At 43.8% G+C, this 19594-nt stretch overlaps 1 protein-coding gene across 1 annotated transcript in view; it reads left to right on the top strand.

The window, feature by feature from the left end:
• The first annotated feature begins 691 nt into the window (after positions 1-691).
• LOC144824520 (pinopsin-like) overlaps positions 692-19594 on the top strand; it is a 170646-nt gene continuing 151743 nt past the window's right edge. Inside the window, exon 1 of the mRNA XM_078683585.1 lies at positions 692-1040. Within this exon, the coding sequence (XP_078539711.1) occupies positions 692-1040 (349 nt within the window). The remainder of the gene's footprint in view (positions 1041-19594) is intronic.

Below are 19594 nucleotides of genomic sequence, written 5' to 3'. Positions count from 1 at the left end.
GAAAATGGTTATGAAACCTCACGCTTCTGTATTATATCATGAATTACGTCTCATGTTATTTTAAAGCCTGTGTGCTAGTATATCACAACAGCTGGATAATAATGTCATTAAAAAGTGCAGCCTAATGTATTATAAATAATATGATATGCCCGCATAATTTTTATCTTGCTTCAGAGTTCAGTCGATCCTGCCACATAATTTGGTCGAACACGATTCAAGTGTCCCAGGGCAGTTTCTACATGGAGTGAGACGTCCACTATAAATGCCATTTTCGCTGCTAAAGACATCGAATGGCCTTGTTCTTTTCAATAATCCTAACATGGGATTTTCGGGTTTCTTGCAAATGCCTTGAAGCCGTCGGCTGATCCCACTGGCTCTGTTTTGTTTGCAAATTATTTGTCCCACAAACCCCGCGGGGGTCTTGGCTGGTGCCTCAGCCTCTCAGGATAGACCAGGTACTTGCTTGAGGCTGATCCCCTTTCAAGTAAACAAAGGAGCTCATCGCACGCGCCTACCGCTAAGAAAAAGCCTAAGGTGTTTTAAGAAGTAGATCCTCTTTGGAGAGATAAGTCTCAGGGGCTTTATAAAAGGGTTAATCACACTTCCTGGTGCGCCCGGGGAGTCCTGGTTTTGGTTCACGTCTTCTGGAGGCAGCCATCTTTCTTGGCCCAAAATCCCCTCGAGCCAAACCATGCACTTCCCAAACGCTTCGCTAGACTCGACGGAAAATGGCACCCCCGGGCCGTTCGACGGCCCCCAGTGGCCACACCTGGCCCCCCGCAGCGTCTTCATCTCCATTGCGGCTCTGATGGGCGCAGTGGTGGTTTCCGCTTCCTTCGTGAACGGGCTGGTCATTGTAGTGTCCATCCGGTACAAGAAGCTGAGGTCCCCGCTCAACTACATCCTGGTGAACCTGGCCGTGGCCGACCTGCTGGTCACCTTCTTCGGCAGCAGCGTCAGCTTCTCCAACAACATCCAGGGCTTCTTTGTGCTGGGAAAGACCGTCTGTGAGTTTGAAGGCTTCATGGTCTCCTTGACAGGTACAGAACAAAAACTGCAGCTTTGGAATCAATGTGTAGCCCCCTGGAACTCCTGTGAGCGCCACTGACATATGAGACTTTAACAATATAAAGCTTGAGGTACAGAGGCGTTCATGGCCACAATTAAGTAATTAGCGAGCAGTGTTTCCCAAACTGTGGATCCCAATCCGCTGGTGGGTCACAAGCTGACTTTTGGTCAGTTGCGAAAGTCAGAGCAGTAAATAAAGGTGACTTTAAATTCTGGGGCAGATTTACCAATCTTTCACGCAGCGCATTGCCGCAGGCCACCTTGCTGCTTGCGTGAAAGGGCAGGAATGCTCTGTATTTATCATGATATGGCGCATTCCAGTCCTTTCCTAGCACTGGCGCACTTTTATCTTCCTAGCGCCAATGCAGGCTCCCTTGTGTCATGGTGCAAGGGTGCCTGCATTGTAGGCAGGATGGTGTCTGTACAGAAAGGGACACCTTCCTGCACAACAGCAATCCTGCAGAGTGAAGCACATATAGAAGGAGGACAAGACAAGGAGAAATCAAGATATTTCTCCTCGCAATGACTTACCTGGGGAGCCGTAGCATTTTGACACATTACCAGGTCCACCGCTAATGGAAGATCTGGGAATGTACCAAAATCCATGGGACGATGCATGGGAACACCCATGGAACGCCTCCCTGTTGCAGAGTAATGCAAGACAGCGCTTTGCGCTTCCTTGTGTTACTATAGATTTATAAATGTCACTTAGGTTTTGCAGTGCCCTTGTGCCTCCTGCGCCACGCAAGGGTGATGCACAACCTTGATAAATATGGGCCTCTCTGTTTAACTTGTCACACTTGCTGATAATCAAAGACAGAGGTCTTTAATCATTTTGCATGCTTTATTCTTTTACCATGAAGATTGGTGTTTATTTTTCTTTCTCTGACTGCAGTGAGAGGAGCTTTTAAAGTGAATTATGTGACAATGTGGGATGTTGTTTTTTTGCAATACAAAACAAATCTGTAAATGAACTGTATGCATCCAACAGTTAGGAAAGAATGAATCCAATTTTATGTAATTCTGAAGTGTGCTGGAAACAGATTTTAATTGTATAAAAACAAATCGATGTTCACACATTATTATTTGTATGCAATAGTTTTATATAGTTTTATCAGTAAAACTGTATGACTGTACAACTTTAGTGGCCATTTCAATGGAAAATGTGCTGTCTGTAAATGACAGTGCGCTACCACACGATGCTTTAGTTACATAAAAAAATCACCCTGCCTCATATCTACTAAAAGGTAGGTGGGTCGCAAAAGATTGTTGTTCTAAAAAGTGGGTCATGGTTCTAAAAAGTTTTGGAACCACTGAGCTAGAGCATCATTGCCTGATATTAAAAAAATCTCTATTCCAGCATGTTTTAATGGTAGAGGACCACAAAACCACTATCTGTCTAACAAGTGAGAGAATACAGATGTCTGGGACCATCTATAGTTCTGTGTAAACTAATAACTTCTGTCAGATTGGGTATCTGGAGAACTCCCAGTAAAACCCTCACTCCACAACAACCCATTTTCCCCAACCAACCCCTCCTCTTCAAGACCCAGCTTCAATTTTCTATGAGCTCTGCAGTAGATACTCACCCTTTCAATGGTAAGTGAACATCTGCCAGTTGTGCATTCTGTCACGCATAGATTTTGTAATGGGAGTGGAGCGTTCTGGTACAAAACTATGGTTTAGTACTTTTTCCACTTTGTGTGTGTGTTGTACAATGCAGGATGTATGCAAAGTTTGAAATGCATCAATAAACTACAACATTTCCCCTCCATTACAGAGGCATTAGGTTTTGCTGCAAATTCCTGCCTACAAACGTTAGTACTAATAGAATAGCGTCAAAACCTCTGGGTGGTTGCATGGGAATGCCATTTGCATCACCCAAGGAATGCCCCTTTGGCATAAAGGCCCACCCAGATTTACAAACCTGTCACACAATGCAGCACAGCGCAGCACCCAAAGTAGCTACACTGCATTGCCTGACGGGGGGACCAGTAAAGTGCCATATCTATGGAGATATGGTACTATACTACTCTCTCCCCAGCACTGGTGCACAATCCGCCAACCGAGCACCACACACACACACCTCCGCACCATAGTGCAAAGGTGTCTACGTGAGTCTAGAATTGGTTTTGTACTGGGAGTACCCTTCCAGTATAAAATAGTATGCTAAGACTAACTTTAAAACGTTTCCCACTTTGGATCTGTGCTCATCATCGAGCAGCGCTTGCTGTATCCGGTGCTCTGCTCTTTTTTGTCAGTAGTGCCATGTAGCTCAGCAGATTTTCATGCAATGATCTATTGCTTAACGGACAGTAAATCTGGGACATAATTTCTTAGTGAGGGGGTAGGTGAGCTGTTTCAGGTGCTTTCTGACTAAAATTATATGTGAAGCACACAAACATAAATGGTAATCTTTATATAACATGGCCCCAGTGGCGCTGTTTCTGGAGGCCCGTCATTCTTCTGTGATATTCTAAAGTGAACACGCATAACTAAGAGTTAGAAAGATGCCGGTTTGATCCACGGCACACCGAGCTGTCCATCTTTACAATGATTCTGTGCATTCTAACCAATAAAAGGTGAGCCCTGCTGGAAGAGCAAGGGGTTAGGCAAATAGTAAAATGTGTTTTTGAGGGTCTTTCGGAAAAGAGGAAATAAAGTATCCCCACATGGGCGTCCACAGAAATTTTTTGAGGGGGGGCAAAATGTTAACGTCATCACCATCCTCCGACAAGATGTGTGCCAGGTGGGGTATAAGAAACACTGGGGCGCAGAACTGGGATTCTTTAAATTAAATGCCAGGAGTCCAGGACATGTGACTGACCCTGCCACAGGCCAACAAACACCACCTGTAGGGAAAACGCTAAACTTTCTGACAAGGTGCTTTATCTCTGTCTGCTAGGTGTGCAGACTTCCGGGTCCTCGATCCAACACCAATCAAGGCTGTCTTCAGCACGATTCGATTTTCATCAGAATACTTTAAAACAGCCTATGATTAAAGCACCAGATTAAATATACTGTATGCACAGTGTATGTTAGAGATTATTTGTAGCACACATATTTACCAATATTGGCTTCTTGGTGCTAGAATTCATGATAACTTTTATCCAAAGTTAAAGCACAACGTCCAAGTTAGTAATAAATAATGCAGCAATCACAAACGCTAGTGATTCACCAATGGGTGCTCCCTTTACTAGAATTACCCGGGCAGTGCTAAATTTTACACACATTCAATTAATTTATACAAAATAAAATGTATAGGTCCAAATGTTAGCTATATTTTTTAAAAGAAACTTAGAGTCCCTCTACGTGTAGTCAATGTCAAACTGACAGCGTGCCAACGTTTAGGGATACAATAAAGGCCAGCTCCCTTATGCGGAAACCCGGGACCGTAAATGTGTGGCACATGCGGCGGCACATCACAGGTCCAGGGATGCTGAGTCTTACACAGTGGTCGAAGTGGGGGAAAAAAAGTAGGGGAACAGTGGTCGGAGAATCAAAGGGCGGGAATAACCCAAGGATTGTATCTGTGGGTGGAGCCAGAGGTGTGGCCAGAATGCGCAGACATCCCAATTTTTAGTACTTGTTTGGTATTTCCCTGCCCAGTTTAATCAACCAATGGATACACATTATTATTTAAGGTTATAATGAGTTATTGACATTAAAATATATTCACAAAGTCGGATATGCTTCTAATCACAGAATGAACCAAATACGATAAACTGTGGAAACACAAGCCATTTGTCTCCGAGCCATGGAGTTTCTGTCATCAGCACTACTCTCTTTTTCCAGAACAGCAGTTCAAACATGAATGGCAAAATATCCTAGTTTGCAAATGTTTTCTCTAAAATTATGGCTCTGCCATATTTGCGTTATAATGCAAGATCTGCTGCATGATCTGACCATTTAAACGAATAAATGTTTTGTAGCTCAAACATATCAAAAGTTAATATAAAATGTGACTTGTGTTGCTGCGGAGTGGATGGCCTATTGTAAAGGTTGACTGGTCACCTTTCTCACTGCTGAGTTTGTATGTTACACTGGTACTAATAAGGCAAAATCTTTCCAGAGACTGTTAGCATGTGTACAGACGTCAAAATAATAAAATATCTGAAAATATACTGCATTACGCTGCAGCCTTTTTTTGAATGCATAATTTAGTCAACACTACGGCATAATGTTGTCATCCTTTGCTGCATAATTAATTCCAGTGGCCCCACAGCAGGCAGCACATGTTAAAAGTGCTTGTGAATGAAGCCGGGTGACTGTAAGTTTGTGAACTTAGTTTGGTGTGCGTGCAAATCCTGCATTGCCAATCCTTGGTGAGTATCAGCTACTACTGCTGAAACAAGGCCAACTGAGGTACCTATGGGTGAGGCAGACTGGCCTCAAGGGCAGGGCCAGCAATAGCACTGGTGGTGTCCTGTGCATTAATGTTTGTTAGTGCCCCCCAATGACCACCTCTGCCATGGATTCCCTCACTACCACCCTTTAACTGTGCCCCCCAAGTTTCCATAACCACTCTCTCTCAGATACATTAAATTTGATTTACAGCACCACTCATACCATGGTAGGGTGTCAGAGCACTTTACATCACACACATTACACAGAGACAATCAATATGTGTGTAAATCACTGTATAGAAAATGTTACATAAGACTAAGGACTACAAGGTGTAGGAGTCACATGACAACCATACTAGTAGCCCGTATAGTTTTATAGTGATTGGTCTGGAGAAATACAATACCCAGAATTTAAAACGTAATACCATGGTTGGGGGTTCTCCTTAATAATCAGAATTGATTTCTGTCCAAAAGAACACTTTTTGGGACATTAGGATAATCAAAGACTGGGGGGAGGGGAAATAACGCTCTAATTTATACCTTGCAGTTTGTATGCAGCTCTTAGATGACAGTTGATAGCTCACTGTTCTAAGTTAGGATTTTAACTTATAAACTGCAAGTAACAAAAGGATCTCTCTGACCTATTTACATTATGTGCACTTTGTGATCTGCATGGCGCAAGTTCTTTGCAGCCAGTACAGTAACCCTCTGAGCTACCTTTCCATGAGTCAAAACTTCCACTAGACAAAATTCTGATCTCTCTCTAGAAAGAACATTAATCACCAGAGTCATCATGACATTTTTATTGCTGCCGAAAATTGCTGGAGTCCAGGAAGGAGGCAGCAAGCGTTTTTAAAAACATAATATACTTGCAAACATGATGCCTCCCCCTAAAGTCAGCACCCGGTGTGGTCACACTGGTTGCACTGCCCTAGAGCTGGCCGTTCTCAAGGGTCCTGTGACCTCTGTGACTGTTGTTCTAGTGTGTGCTGTTTCATAGGCCTGCCCGCAAGACTGGAGGTGAACTTCAGTATGGATAGTGGTGGACAAGAATTGAAGGTTAACCTACACTTGTCATGCTAGGGTCCACCTGCTGGTGCGAAGATACCAGGACTTCTAAGGTGTTGCGAAGCCCTCTAAGGTCTAGCATGTGATTGTGCTCTCACAGGAGAGTGGTCTGGTGGACTGGTTATTAAGGCTGAACCTGGTTCCCAGTTCCACATTCAGCAGCTCTGACCATAGTGCCACATCCTCTCCCCCACTGAACACCGTACTGCCCCACTGAGAAAAACTCACATTGTCTTCAACTACAACCCAATTGTTGCCCCGCTATAAACACCTGGATGCGGCTCAATTTAAATTATGCACTAGACAAGAGCAATATGCGGCCTACAAAAAAAAAAAGTAACAACATCCTGGAAAAAGCAAACACTTATAGGGAATGCAAAATTTAGCAAACCATGGGAAATGTAAGCAGGAACAACATGGTTACCTTAATGCTTTTGCACTCACTATTCAGAAATCAGTGAGTGCTTTTGCCTGAAAGGTTAAGGACACGACTACAGGACCCGGAATGGACCCATTTCAATGGCCATTGCTTATATCCTTACAAAACGTAAGCAGTAGGGTAAAAAGACCACGTCCCTGGACGCAGAGCCGCAGCACACATTTTGTTTTCCAATCCACACATTGCAGTACCTCCAGGATTGGTGCACTAGTTCCAAGTCCAGGGAAAACAAAGACAAGAAAACAAAAATAGCGCTTCACTGGCAAACTCTTTAAAAGTGGCGCTAATGTGTTTCAGTGTGAATAAAATCAGTTTGGCCAGTTTGCTACCACTCTGTCTTACTTTATTTAGTTATTTATCTATTTTTCATATTTTTAGCCTTTTATCCCCAATACTGCACTTTGAAATTAAAATGTCAGAAAAATATGACATTTCCAGCAAAAGTGTCTTTATCTTTTGGATCCATTTCACAGGGAAGCAAATAAAAGAAAGGAGAGGAAAGAGAGTGAGAACCCCGTCTTGAAGTCACGGTTTTCATGGGCGTCCGCAGGGGGGGCAAGGAGGGTCGTCCAGGGGGGCAAGCGCCCCTCCTTGCCCCCCCTGCGGAGGCCCATGTATCCCCATTACCTAAATAAAGCTCTTTAGCTTGAGGCCAAGATTAGAAAGCGCTTCTGCCCTCCTGCAAGCACAACTCTTAAACAGCAAAAGGCAAGATGGCCGCCGGCTTGTTTGTGAAAAAGAAACTGAGGCCCAGATTTTCCCTTGCGTTGCCATTGCATCACACAAGGTGGCGCAATGCAACTCAAGGGCTTGAGTGAGATTTTCCAAGCCACGCAAAGCCACCTTGCATCACTCTGCGTGGCTTAGTAAATCCATAGCCATGCAAGGCAGCGCAAATCGCTGCCTTGGGTTACTCTGAGTTTGTAAGGCTTTCCATGGATGGAGCGTAGGTGTTCCTACGCATACACCCATGGTTTATGGTGCATTCCAAGATTTATCAAGACTAGTAACCCTGAGAATGTGTCAAAATGCTCTTTCCAGTTGAGGCATAACAAGGAGAAACATGTTTATTTGTCCATATTATTTCCTCCTTATACATGTGCTGCATTCTGAAGCACACATAGAAAGAGGAAAATGTCGCTGAGAATTGCTTTTGTGCCGGATAGGGCACCTTCCTACACAAAAACAAAGGTACCCTTGCACCATGGCACATGGGTGCCTTTGTTGGTGCTAGATTTTCAATTAAACAAAACAAGGGGACCCGATAGGATCGCTTAGGACCGCGGGTAACTAATTTTTATGAGGAACAGTGGTCCTAAGCTTAGAAAACAGTATTCGAACAAATCCAATAATAGGTCTATAATTGGATTTGTTCGAATACTGTTTTCTAAGCTTAGGACCACTGTTCCTCATAAAAATATGTTGGAGCTAGGCCACCATCAGTGAGCCAGTGCAGTGTAGAAGCAGGAATGCATCATAACTTAGTCGATATAGCACAGTCCTGCTCTCTCTGTGTCAAGCAACGCAGCACAGCAAGTTGTCTTGTTGCGTTGCGTGACTTTTGGTCAAATCTGGGCCTAAAAATGGAAAAGCCTAAGCCTCCCAAACAAATGAGAGTTTCATGAATTCCATCTACTTTCTTACAGGCCATTAGTGCAGAGATTTACTGAGCTGTTTTCTTCAGGAGAAGGCAGTTTAGACAACCTTTCTTCAGCCATTGCTGAGGGTTGAGACCAAAGTTCTTGCCAGCGTATGGCCGACATACAATAGGCCCCAAGATAGGTCCCACTCCAAACACATTTTAGTGCTGTGACGTTGATGCAAAGATAAAAGCTCGCTGTGCACGACATCATTTTGCAAACCAATGACTACTGTCGTGGATATAAATGATGGGTAGTCAAGTGGTTTCTTGATGTTCCTTTATTCATGTAATATAGTAATAAGATATAATATAGAAAACCCCACCAGGAACAGGATGGTCACTGCTCAGCCCACTCTCTTCAACTGTCATTCCACATACACACCAGGCACACTAACATTCTATTCACTCTGTCATCCAACATTCAACATTCTACACTGACATCACATTCATACAGGCTGAGCAGCTACAAGGAGATAATCCAATGTACTACAACTACATTATCAGCTGAGGAGGTAGGAGGCCCACAAGTCTCAGCTTCCCTTTTACGGTGATTCCGGGCAATTCACTATGACCTTCATCATGCGTTGTGTGGAGCAGGGAGGAGGATTTATAAGGCTCCCTGTTTTGCGTTTTTACGGATTTTTACAGATAAATGAAGACAGAAAACAATTTATTTTCTGTCTGCATTTATTTTTAGAAGTGGATAAATACAGAAAATTGTGCTTCTTTTAAGTGACTCTCCGTGTTGTCTTTGATGAATTGTAGCCCATTAACTGAGCAACTGGACAGTATGGGAAATTAAAAAACAGTATGCAATTTCTTTAAATAATGGCATATGTAAACATAAATATGTGGTGTAATGCTAATATTTAGTGGATTCATTGTTACGTAATATTTGGCAGCTTAAATAGCTAAATCACAACAGTCATCAAAGTATGAGTGCATCTATCTATCAGTTAAATAAATATGGAAAGGTAGTTTTACAACTTCATTACACACAAATCACAACATAAATATGGATAAATTCAGATAAAATAGCCCCTAAAAAATATGGAAAAATGCAGACGGAAATGTTAAAAAAAGAAATACCATAGAACAGGGAGCCCTGGATATTTTCCAGCTGCAGTAGCTTCCATAGCGCTGGGTTGAGATATCTAGCATGTGTGTTAAATAGTTCTTATTCTGAGCTTTCGATTTGGAAATGAGGCATTACATGCAGAATTGGGGGCTTATTTACAAGCTCCTTGCGCCGCCGGTGCCTTACTTTTAAATAAGCCCATTGGTATTTAACTCCAGTGAAGATGTGAGAAATGTCATACAACTCAAAGGTCTGATCCCTGTGCCAACGTCAGATTTAGACTGGCTGTGTTGGCTATTAGATAGGAAATAACCCACCGAATTGATTGGTTCAACAGAGCTCGCTGCTAGCACAGCACACTGCAGAAGGCCTTCGCAGCGCTCTGCTGCTTTTCTGAGCGAAGGATGTTTAAATAAGATCCTGCTTTCGTGTTCTGTGAGGCGGTTAGCAGGGTCCTCATGTCATGCATATCAATTGTGTGGTTACCAGTCTTAATTAATATGTCTTTGCAACAGAAATGCTAATAGTAATTGCTTAATCAGGAGTTCAGGGGCGGCTGTTAGTATGCAGGACGTATTTGCACGAGGCAGTCAAGTTAACACAGCGTTTGACATTCCACCTCTGCTCGCGTGTCGTGTATTTTTAATGAAGTGACGCGGCGGATGCTAATTGCCAGCGACTCTCCAAACAATGATGCTTGACACCACACTGGTTACTGTCTGCCTCCACCCACCCGCTGGACGAAAAGTAGTTCCAAACACATTAACATTTGCCTCTCAGCGCTTAGGCATTAACATTTAAGAACATTCTTCTTCCTGGCTATCTCAAATGGCTAAGTTGTTACCGATCCCAGAGTATAAAAGCCTTGGGCCTCATTTATGAGAAATGACGCATCGACATACCTGATGCGTCATATTTAATGTATGACGCATCATGTCGCAAGGGGTTACAGATATGTCAGTATTTCTGACGTATCTGTGAGTGCAAAAGTGACGCATTGCTGGAGTGTGTCACAAAAGTGACGCAACTCCAGCAATGCGCCCTTTCACTTGAAAGAGCCTGCGTCAGTCTAACGTCTGCTGTGAGGCAGGTGCAAGATTTTGACGCAACGGCGTCCTAGAAGTGAAACAGTGAAATCTCATAGATTTCACTGCGTCACTTCTACCAGGCTTTTTGCAGGAGAACGCCCCCCTGCATACATTATACCTGGTGCAGGTATAATGTAGCGCAGGGGTTTACAAAGTGACGCATCAGCTTAGATGCGTCACTTTGTAAATAGTGCGCAACAGGAGGCATGTTTTACGCCGCCGATGCGTCTCAAAAAGGGACGCATCGGAAGCCCAAAACTGACGCAAGACCTCATAAAGGAGGCCCCTTGTGCTGCCAGATCCACGGTACAATTGCTCCCGTCACTGAAGCAACCGAAAGCTTAAATTGTCGGTGACTAAATGTCAAGTAGTGGGGACAATTCTTGCTGCGGCTTCTCAGGCAGGGGCCCGTGGAAGTCATTGACAGTCACTCTCTGACTGAATCTCCTCCCCTGTGTTAGGAGATGAGGCTTGACTTTCTTAAGGGGGGGAGGCCAGACCTCGGCCTCCAGGGAGGGGTTAAGCTGCGATCTGGATGCTGTAACAGGGAACCTCTGGACATAGCATAGGGGATGCCTTTTCAACCCTCTCCCACCCACCATAGGCAAGGCCGGACTGGCCATAGCGGGCACCGGGAAATCCCCCGGTGCGCCGCACGGGTGAGGGCCGGTTTGGGGCCCCTGGGGGCCGTTTTTGTACCAAAATCGGCTGAAAAGCGGCCCCGGCAAAGAGCTCGGCGACACCTCCAACCCCCACCCAAGTGGAGAAGGGTGGCCGGCCGAGCACTTTGCCAGTGCCAGTTGTGGCCCTGACCATAGGGGGCTTCAGTAAAAAGGAAGCTGTCAATTTTTTTTTACTCTTTGTTTTCTATCCTTGCCAGAACGAAATCTAGTGATCTCATTGGCCACTCGCGCTCCGTCTCCTTTTTGCCTTCTTCATTTACATGTTCATTTGTGTTTTCACAGGAAAGCCAGAGAATCCCTGGACAATAAACACAGCCACATCATATCTTCGTGAAAGGGGGAGTGAGAGGGAGTTCAGGTGTACCCTAACTGTTTGATTTAGAGCTTCTTCAATGTACCATCTCAAGATGGCTTCTCTTTTTCAAATGTATTTGCTTACAGTATGGCCCACTGATCAATTACCCTAGAAGTACAGACCAGAGATTGTATTATTGGATACAATGCGAGCAAGCAATCAGATGAAAAGGAACTTCAGTATTGCTCTGCCTAAAGAGGCATCAGCCCTGCGGGTAGAATCCACACATTGGAACCCAGCAAAGGTGCACACAAAAGCCAAGTGGCGGCTGAGCAGATTTCCAATAACTGAATATATCTAATGACAACACTAGAGGCAGTTTCATCTATGGTGGAGATGTCGTGAGGCCTCCGAACAGGTCTTCCTTTGCAGTTTCATAGCTGTGAACAGCCTAGTCTACAATATGCCTATAGCTCAATGATTACAATATTCAATGTAGCCTTGAACGCACAGGCAAAATCCTTTGCCATATGCAATTTAAAATATTTACGGGGCTTATTTATGAGCCCCTTGCGAAACTTTTGTGCCATCGTTGCGTCACTTTTTGTGATGCATCAGCGGCGTAAACAATGTACCACGTTGTGCCATATTTACAAAGTGACGCATCTAGGCAGACGTGCCACCATATAAAGCCCTGCGCCACATTATACCTTCATCAGGTCAGGTGTAATGTATGCAGGGTGGGCATTCGAATGCAAGAAAGCCTCTTAAAAGTGGCGCAGAGAAATCTATCAAATTTCACTGCACCTCTTCTAGGAGACGCCTAGATAGCAGGCTTAAGAGTGATGCAGTGCTATAATCATTGCCCTCCCCCCCTGTATTGCTGGAGTTGCGCCACGCCTCCGACACAACTCCAGCAATGCGTCAGTTTTGCGCCAACAGTTATGTCAGTAATACTGATGTATCTGTCATTCATTGCGTAATGATGTGTAATATAGTAAATATGTCGCAAACATCATGTCGCAAGGAAGGCGCAGTGAAAACTGTTGCATCGCTGTTTTCATGCAGCAATGCAACGTTTTTCATAAATAAGCCGTATATTTATAAGGCTGAAACTTTATTGAAGTATTGCATTTCCGACGTCACTGCCATTTTCTAATTTAATCACTTTAAGGCCCATTTATCTGTCTCCAGTTCACACAGCGCAGTCCAGCAACTTTACTCGCTGCGTTGCATGACTTCTTTGCAAATCGGCCCACAATGCACAGTAAGCCAAACAAACTACCACTTACAGCAGAACACAGTGTAGATAGTACTTGCAGACAGTTAACAAAGGCATTAGAAGCTGAAAAAAAGAACAATTTATTTTCCTTACAAACAGCATCCTTTTTGAGATGTGCTGTCTGCAATGTCGCTTTTTTTGTTGTTATTACTCTCACAATGCTCCTCTGTCCCAATATGAGCCCAATAGTTACCAAGACACCCAGGCTCAGATTTACAAAGGACTCACACAATGCAGCACAGCATGCTTGAGAGGGAGAGAGCATGGAAGAACCAGATCTACTAAAGTATGGCACTACCCTTCTCTCTCCCTGGAGCTGGCACACAATCGGGCTGCCAAGCCCCACCCACACAAACCTTTACACTATAGTGCAAAGGTGTTGTGTCATATCTAGCACAGGTTTTGTACTGGAAGGGTATACTTCGAGTACAAAATATAAGGTCAGATTTTAAAAGAGTTACTACACTGTGTTGTGTGAACGGGCGAGAGCAGAATTGAGCCATATCTACTAAGAAGTGGCACCGTTCTTTCTCCCTGCACACTTTTGATAGCCATGTGCCAACACAGGCACCCTTGTGCCTTAGGGCAAGGGAGTTTGCGTGGTGGTCAGCATAGCTCTTTGTGCAGGAAGGGCTCTCTTTCTGTACAACAACTATGGTTTAAGGCATTTTTCTCTTTGTCTGTGGACTGCACTCATGCAAAAAGGAAAAACACCTGCTTCAGTGAGGAGCAAGAGTTTGGAGCAAATCCCTGTTTACTACTCTTTGAAGACTTGGATTAGCATCAAAACCCATGGATGGCAACTTTGGAAGTGTGCTATACAGTGTAGCACACATGCAAAGTGGGGAAAGTTGGGAGAAATTAAAGCATTTCTTCTTTTTAATGCCTGCTTCAAAGTGACATTATATTTTGGTGGAAGATTCTGTCTACTATTGTTAGTAGACAGTTTATTGCATCACAAATCATAGATGGTTGCATGGAAACGCTTATGTACCACCCATGGAACACCTGCTTGAAGCACAGTAATCAAAGCAATGCTTTCTACTGCTTTGCATTACTTTGAGGCAACTTACCAGTGCATAAAAAGATTGTGTTGGACAGCGGATCCAATGCGGAGTCTTGTGAGGCGATGCTTCACACTGCTTCGGTCCTGATGGGATTACAGATGGGCTGGCAAAGCACCTTCAGGCCCACTTCCAAGGGTCCAGGACCAGAGTGCCACCACTTGGAAGGGTAGAACTCATAGCTGGGCTCAATGTGCAATAATAAGAAAAACTCCCTTGTGACCTTTAAACTATTCTCTCAGGGTACAACCTCTGACTTTCAGGGCAACAACACGTCACAATGTTCTCACTTTTTTGCATTTATTTTTTATTTAAATTATTTTTTCTTTCATTTAATTTCTTTTTTTCTTATTGCAACATTATAAAAAAGATCATTTTCTCATTTAAAAAATCATTTGTTTTCATCTGAATACATATTTCTAAACACAATTCTGCAATTACAACATATTAATAACTCATATTCCAGGTAGAGAACAGCCATTCATTCACACTCATCCCCATGCACAACTTAATTTACTCAAAAATCACAAGACAGTCTGTTGTCCGACATGAACTCCAATGGGTAAGGTTTTACAAGGATTTGGCCAACGCGTTTCGGTGGCAAGAAACAGCAATGAAGACTACTTTCAATCGAACCCTCCAGATAAATCAACTGTTCTCTACAACCTGGAGTATTAATAACATCAAATTTCTTTAAACCTTCTTTTTTAAAACAATTTTTCTGGGGACAGGAACAAGGAGTGTATCGCAGTCTTGTTTCTTATGTCATCTTTTATCTCTACATGCAAATGCAGGGAGACTTCTATTTTGTGTACTTTCTCGTGGTTGACTTCACACTATATCCTTGGATGACGCAGAGGTGGTGCTCTCTTCGTCTCACATCTAACCTTTGTGTGACCGACGTATTATAAAAAATTCCTCTGGGCCTGTGCTGTTCTTAACTCTGCCGATCTGCATTTCTTGAGACTCCACAATTATCAGTCCTACTCCTGGTTTCAAGGACGCTGCGATATCCTCAAGTTGACCTCATCCGATTTCCTACTACGTGTTCACGGGCTACAAAGCTGGGCTCAAGGTGCTTCTGTACCTGAGGTTCTGGTCAGGAGGTCAGCTAACAAGTGCTTGAGTCACTCAGGTGGTCGTGGATTCAAGATACAGGTGCAAGCTTTTCATTCAGGCAGCAGGGTAGCAGAATAGTAGTCCTTCTTGCAGAGCAGTACACCAGTCCTTCAGAGTCTTCCACAGGTCCAGAGGTGTACTGAAGAGTTGGGTCCAATATTTATATCTGGTGCCATCTTTGAATTAGGAGAAGGTTCTGGAATTTTCCACCTCCAGAGGTGTATGGAATTTCCTGCCTCCCTGCCCTGGCCCAATTCTGGGGTCACAAAAGACCAGTGTCAAACCAGTGAGAGTGCTCAAGCAGAGCCTTTGTGATGTGCAAGTGTAGTAGGTGACATCTCCTGTCCCTCATCACGTCTGAGATGGCCCATCCTGCCGCCACCTATTCCCTTTGTCTTACTCTCTGGGAGCAATACACAAAGACCAACTGCCAGCTCTACCTAGTCAAGTGACCCAGGACATAGGCAGCAGATACCAAGTGGTTAGGACAAGAAAATGCCAACTTTGTGAAAACCAAGGTGTTCTGCATTCTGTCCATCATTTGTGTGTCTTTCGCTTTCTTACCCTAAGTGTGACAGTTATGCCCAGACATGGGTCCCAAGCTCACTGTGCCACTGAATTCAAGCTAGCCTGGCTGATGAGGGCTGATACACCAAAACCGGTCCCAGGATGCTTATTTCTGGTCCAGGGAGGACCTGGATTAGCAGTTCAGGCTGGACTGTTGCCATGAGGAGCAAGGTCAAGACTGATTTGCATATGTCTGGGTCTATATTGGTGTGGCACAGTGAGTAAAAGAGCAATGAATTCAACCCAGGTCTCTTGACTGGGGGTGATTGTTTGATTTGTTTCACATTCTGTCCATCATGTGTGTGTCTTTTAAATTTGTAAAAGTGGAATTTTCTAGAATTGTGACTTAAAATCCAACTTTACTATTAAAGTGGGCTTCAAAGTACAATTCTTTAGAAACGACATTTTCTACCTGCTCCGAATTGAAAGTTGTCACTTGTTTTCGCTGCCAGGATATGTAGTACTTAAAAGTACATGGCACCTTTTCAAAAGAACTGCACCTTGCCCTCTGGGATGTGTACAGCCTACCCTAGAAGTGATGTATATGTATTAAAAAGGGAGGTTTGGGTCTGGAAAGAGGTTTATTTTGCCAGGTCACATGAGTTTAATACTGTACACACAGGCTGCAATGGCAGTCCTGGGACATGTTTACAGCGCTACTTCAGTTAGTGGCACAATCAGTGCTGCAGGCCTACTAGTAGCATTTCATTTACATGCCTTTGGTACATATAGTACCACTTTACATTACATGTGGAAATGAGGTGCAAGTCAATTTTACAAGGTTTAAAGGAGAGAGCACAAACACTTTAGCACTGGTTAGCAGTAATAAAGTGCACAGAGTCTTAAAAGCCAACTAAAATGGGTTCAGAAAACTGGAGGGTGATGGCAAACATTTTCAGGATTACTCTGCAGAAAGGGCCAAGTCCAGCAATTATTCTAGAACAAAACAATAATGCTTTCAAATGTTTCTATCTATCTATCTATCTATCTATCTATCTATCTATCTATCTATCTATCTATCTATCTATCTATCTATCTATCTATCTATCTATCTATCTATCTATCTATCTATCTATCGATCTATCTGTAGCCACTGGGTAGTTATAGTTAGGTCTGCTTTTCCATAGTGAATGCATTTTTTGTGTTGGTAATAACATTGGCACCATTTGACGAATCTCCACGAAACTTTCCAAAAAAAGTGCTCTTTTTTACCTTTTTTTTTACATGAAATATTTCAGGGTGATCCATCAAGCGGGGGGGGGGAGGGGCTGAGAAAAAATGGGAGACCCAAAATGTAAATTCCCTATGCATTTTTCATAGACTTCTTTACTAAGCGCTACCGCAAAAACTGCTGAATGGAATTACACCACATTTGGAAGGAAGCTACATCTTGGTCCACGGTTTGTACTTTTGTGATTTGGTGTAAATCCATTAACTAGTTTTTGAGAAATTAAGATAAAAAACTAAGTGTATATCTAGACATTTGGGTCCGTGAGGGGGACGCGAGGAACTTGCAGGAGCGGCAATTTAAAAACAGAGGGGCATATTACCAAGGGCCATTATCGCCGCCTTAGCGGGACTTTTTCCCGCTAAAGCGGCGATAATTTTATCGCCCTATTACCTAGCTGTCGCTAACACCAGTTAGCGACAGCTCGTTGGAGAAAGCGAGCTTCTGGGGTCCCACTTTGCATGTCAGCGATATATATCGCTAATGACATGCACAGTGGGCGTGCCAAGATGTTAGCGACTGGAAACAGTCGCTAATATCGATATCTCCAATTATAAACAAAGCCTTACTTTTGGAAATATTCGCGCTAAGCGCGAATATCTCCAAAAGCTAACGCCTGCCCAGAGCAGTTCTTAGCCATGTTATCCAATGGAAGGTGGATAACATGGCTAAGAGCATTGTCACGATAATGCATGAATATCGCAGAATTTTCAGCGATATTCATGCATTTCGCAGGATTTTTACCGCTTTTGAGATAAACCTTGATAATATCAAGGTATCTCAGCGGTAAAAATGGTCGGAGCGCGGCGATATATTTTTAGCCGCTAACCATGCATAGCGATAATTATCGCTATTGCTTGGTAATATGCCCCAGAGTGTTCTGATTGTCCCAGGGAGCTTTTTTCACTTGGAACATCTTGCTCCAGTGGAAGTTAGACTGATTGGCTGCCAGCAGCATAATACATTTTTTTGCTGGCAGGCATTACAGGACTTGGGTACTTAGTCCCCTCTCCGGAAGTTGCAAAAAAACATTATATATGGGGGCAGGGTACAGATACCCTGCCACTCTAGGACGCATGGGGGAGACCCAAGGGGACTGCCCGGTTGCCAAAATTAAGACACATTTTTTGCCGCAATCCTGCGGGACTCTCGTGGGATCACAAAAATATATATATATGGTAGCCCGGGCACACATTCTTTAATTTTGGTGGATGGCATCACCCATCCCCGAGCCATTTTTGGTCCTAGGCACCCCCTTTCTAGGGCCCAATTTAAATATTATGGGGAAGGGGCACGCTGCCCCTATCCTGATCCGCATTGGGCCCCAGAGACCCCATCCCACATGGCCCAAAGTATTTTATAAGGGGAGGCGGTACACGCAGTTCCCCTACCTGATCTTTTAATGGCCTTGGGGACCACCATCCCGCATGGCAGCCTCCAGCAATGTCCCGGGTTGACATTTGCTCCAGCCGAGCCATACCAGACAAGTGCTCTGCTTTCAGCAAGCGAGAGCAGAAAATGCTCTTGCTTGCTGAAAGAAGAGCGTGTCTGTTTCCTGCCCACTGTCAAGCGAGCAGGGAAACAGACATTGCTTTGAGATCCAGGGAGGTCCCTGGGTCTCAAAGCAATGCAGGTTCCTGCAGGAGGTGGGGAGCTGGAAGGGACTGCAGGCCCATCAGGCACCTCCGCGTTTCCCAATGAAGTGGCCAGATTGAGATTTTTTACATGATTATTTGGTATAACAATATTTATGGTTTCGATATTGTGTCAGTGATCCCATAAATTGATGCATGCGTGATGCAGGGCTCTCATAAAGATTTATGAAGCCACTCTTTGCATGGCATCATAAATTAGGAGTAAGGCGACGCAGCGCAAATCGCTGTGTCACCTTACTCTGCACCCGGGAGGCATACCATGGGCGTTGCGATGGGTTTTCCCACACAACACTCATTGAACTTGATTATGCCCTAGATGTACATAGTGATGTAAACATATAGGAGCGTCAAATCCGTATGCCTCCTGAGGTGAGGTGTAACAAGGAGAAATAGGTTTATTTCTCCTCATTTTTCCACTTTCTATGTGCATTATGCAGTAGACATAGCAAGAGGAAAACACCTTGAAGGATTGTGTTTGTGCAGGAATGTGCTCATTCCTGCACAAAAACAATCCTGCATTCAATGAAGGCACCCTTGCACCATGGTGAAAATGTGCCTATGTTGGTGCTAGGCTTCAAAAATGTACCCAGCACAGGCAGGAAGGACTGGAATCTATCGTATTGCCTAAATACGGTGCATAACTACCCTTTCACTTTGGCAGAGGGCAGTGCAGCAAAATATAAGTTATAGCATTCCAAATGCCTCTTAATGTGGTTCCCGTGAATGCTTCTGAAGATGCTGCCATCCTACTAGTTGAGTAACTTTGAATAGAAAATAGTATGGTTGCCCATACCAAATATAATTCCTAGAGAAAACAAAAACAGATTCCACAAGTAAGGATTAAAGGTTCAGAAGTTGGTTGTTTACCCTGACCTGAAAGACCAAAGGTAGTGAACAAAAAATTAATCTTGCAAAAGAGGACAGTGCTATTTAAATAAATGAACAGGGTCTTATGTATAAATATGTAGAGGC

Source organism: Lissotriton helveticus, chromosome 3_1 (assembly GCF_964261635.1).
Source record: "Lissotriton helveticus chromosome 3_1, aLisHel1.1, whole genome shotgun sequence".
NCBI lineage: Eukaryota > Metazoa > Chordata > Amphibia > Caudata > Salamandridae > Lissotriton > Lissotriton helveticus.
The sequence above is the reverse complement of the archived record's forward strand: the minus strand, read 5'-3'. Positions and strand labels throughout refer to the sequence as shown.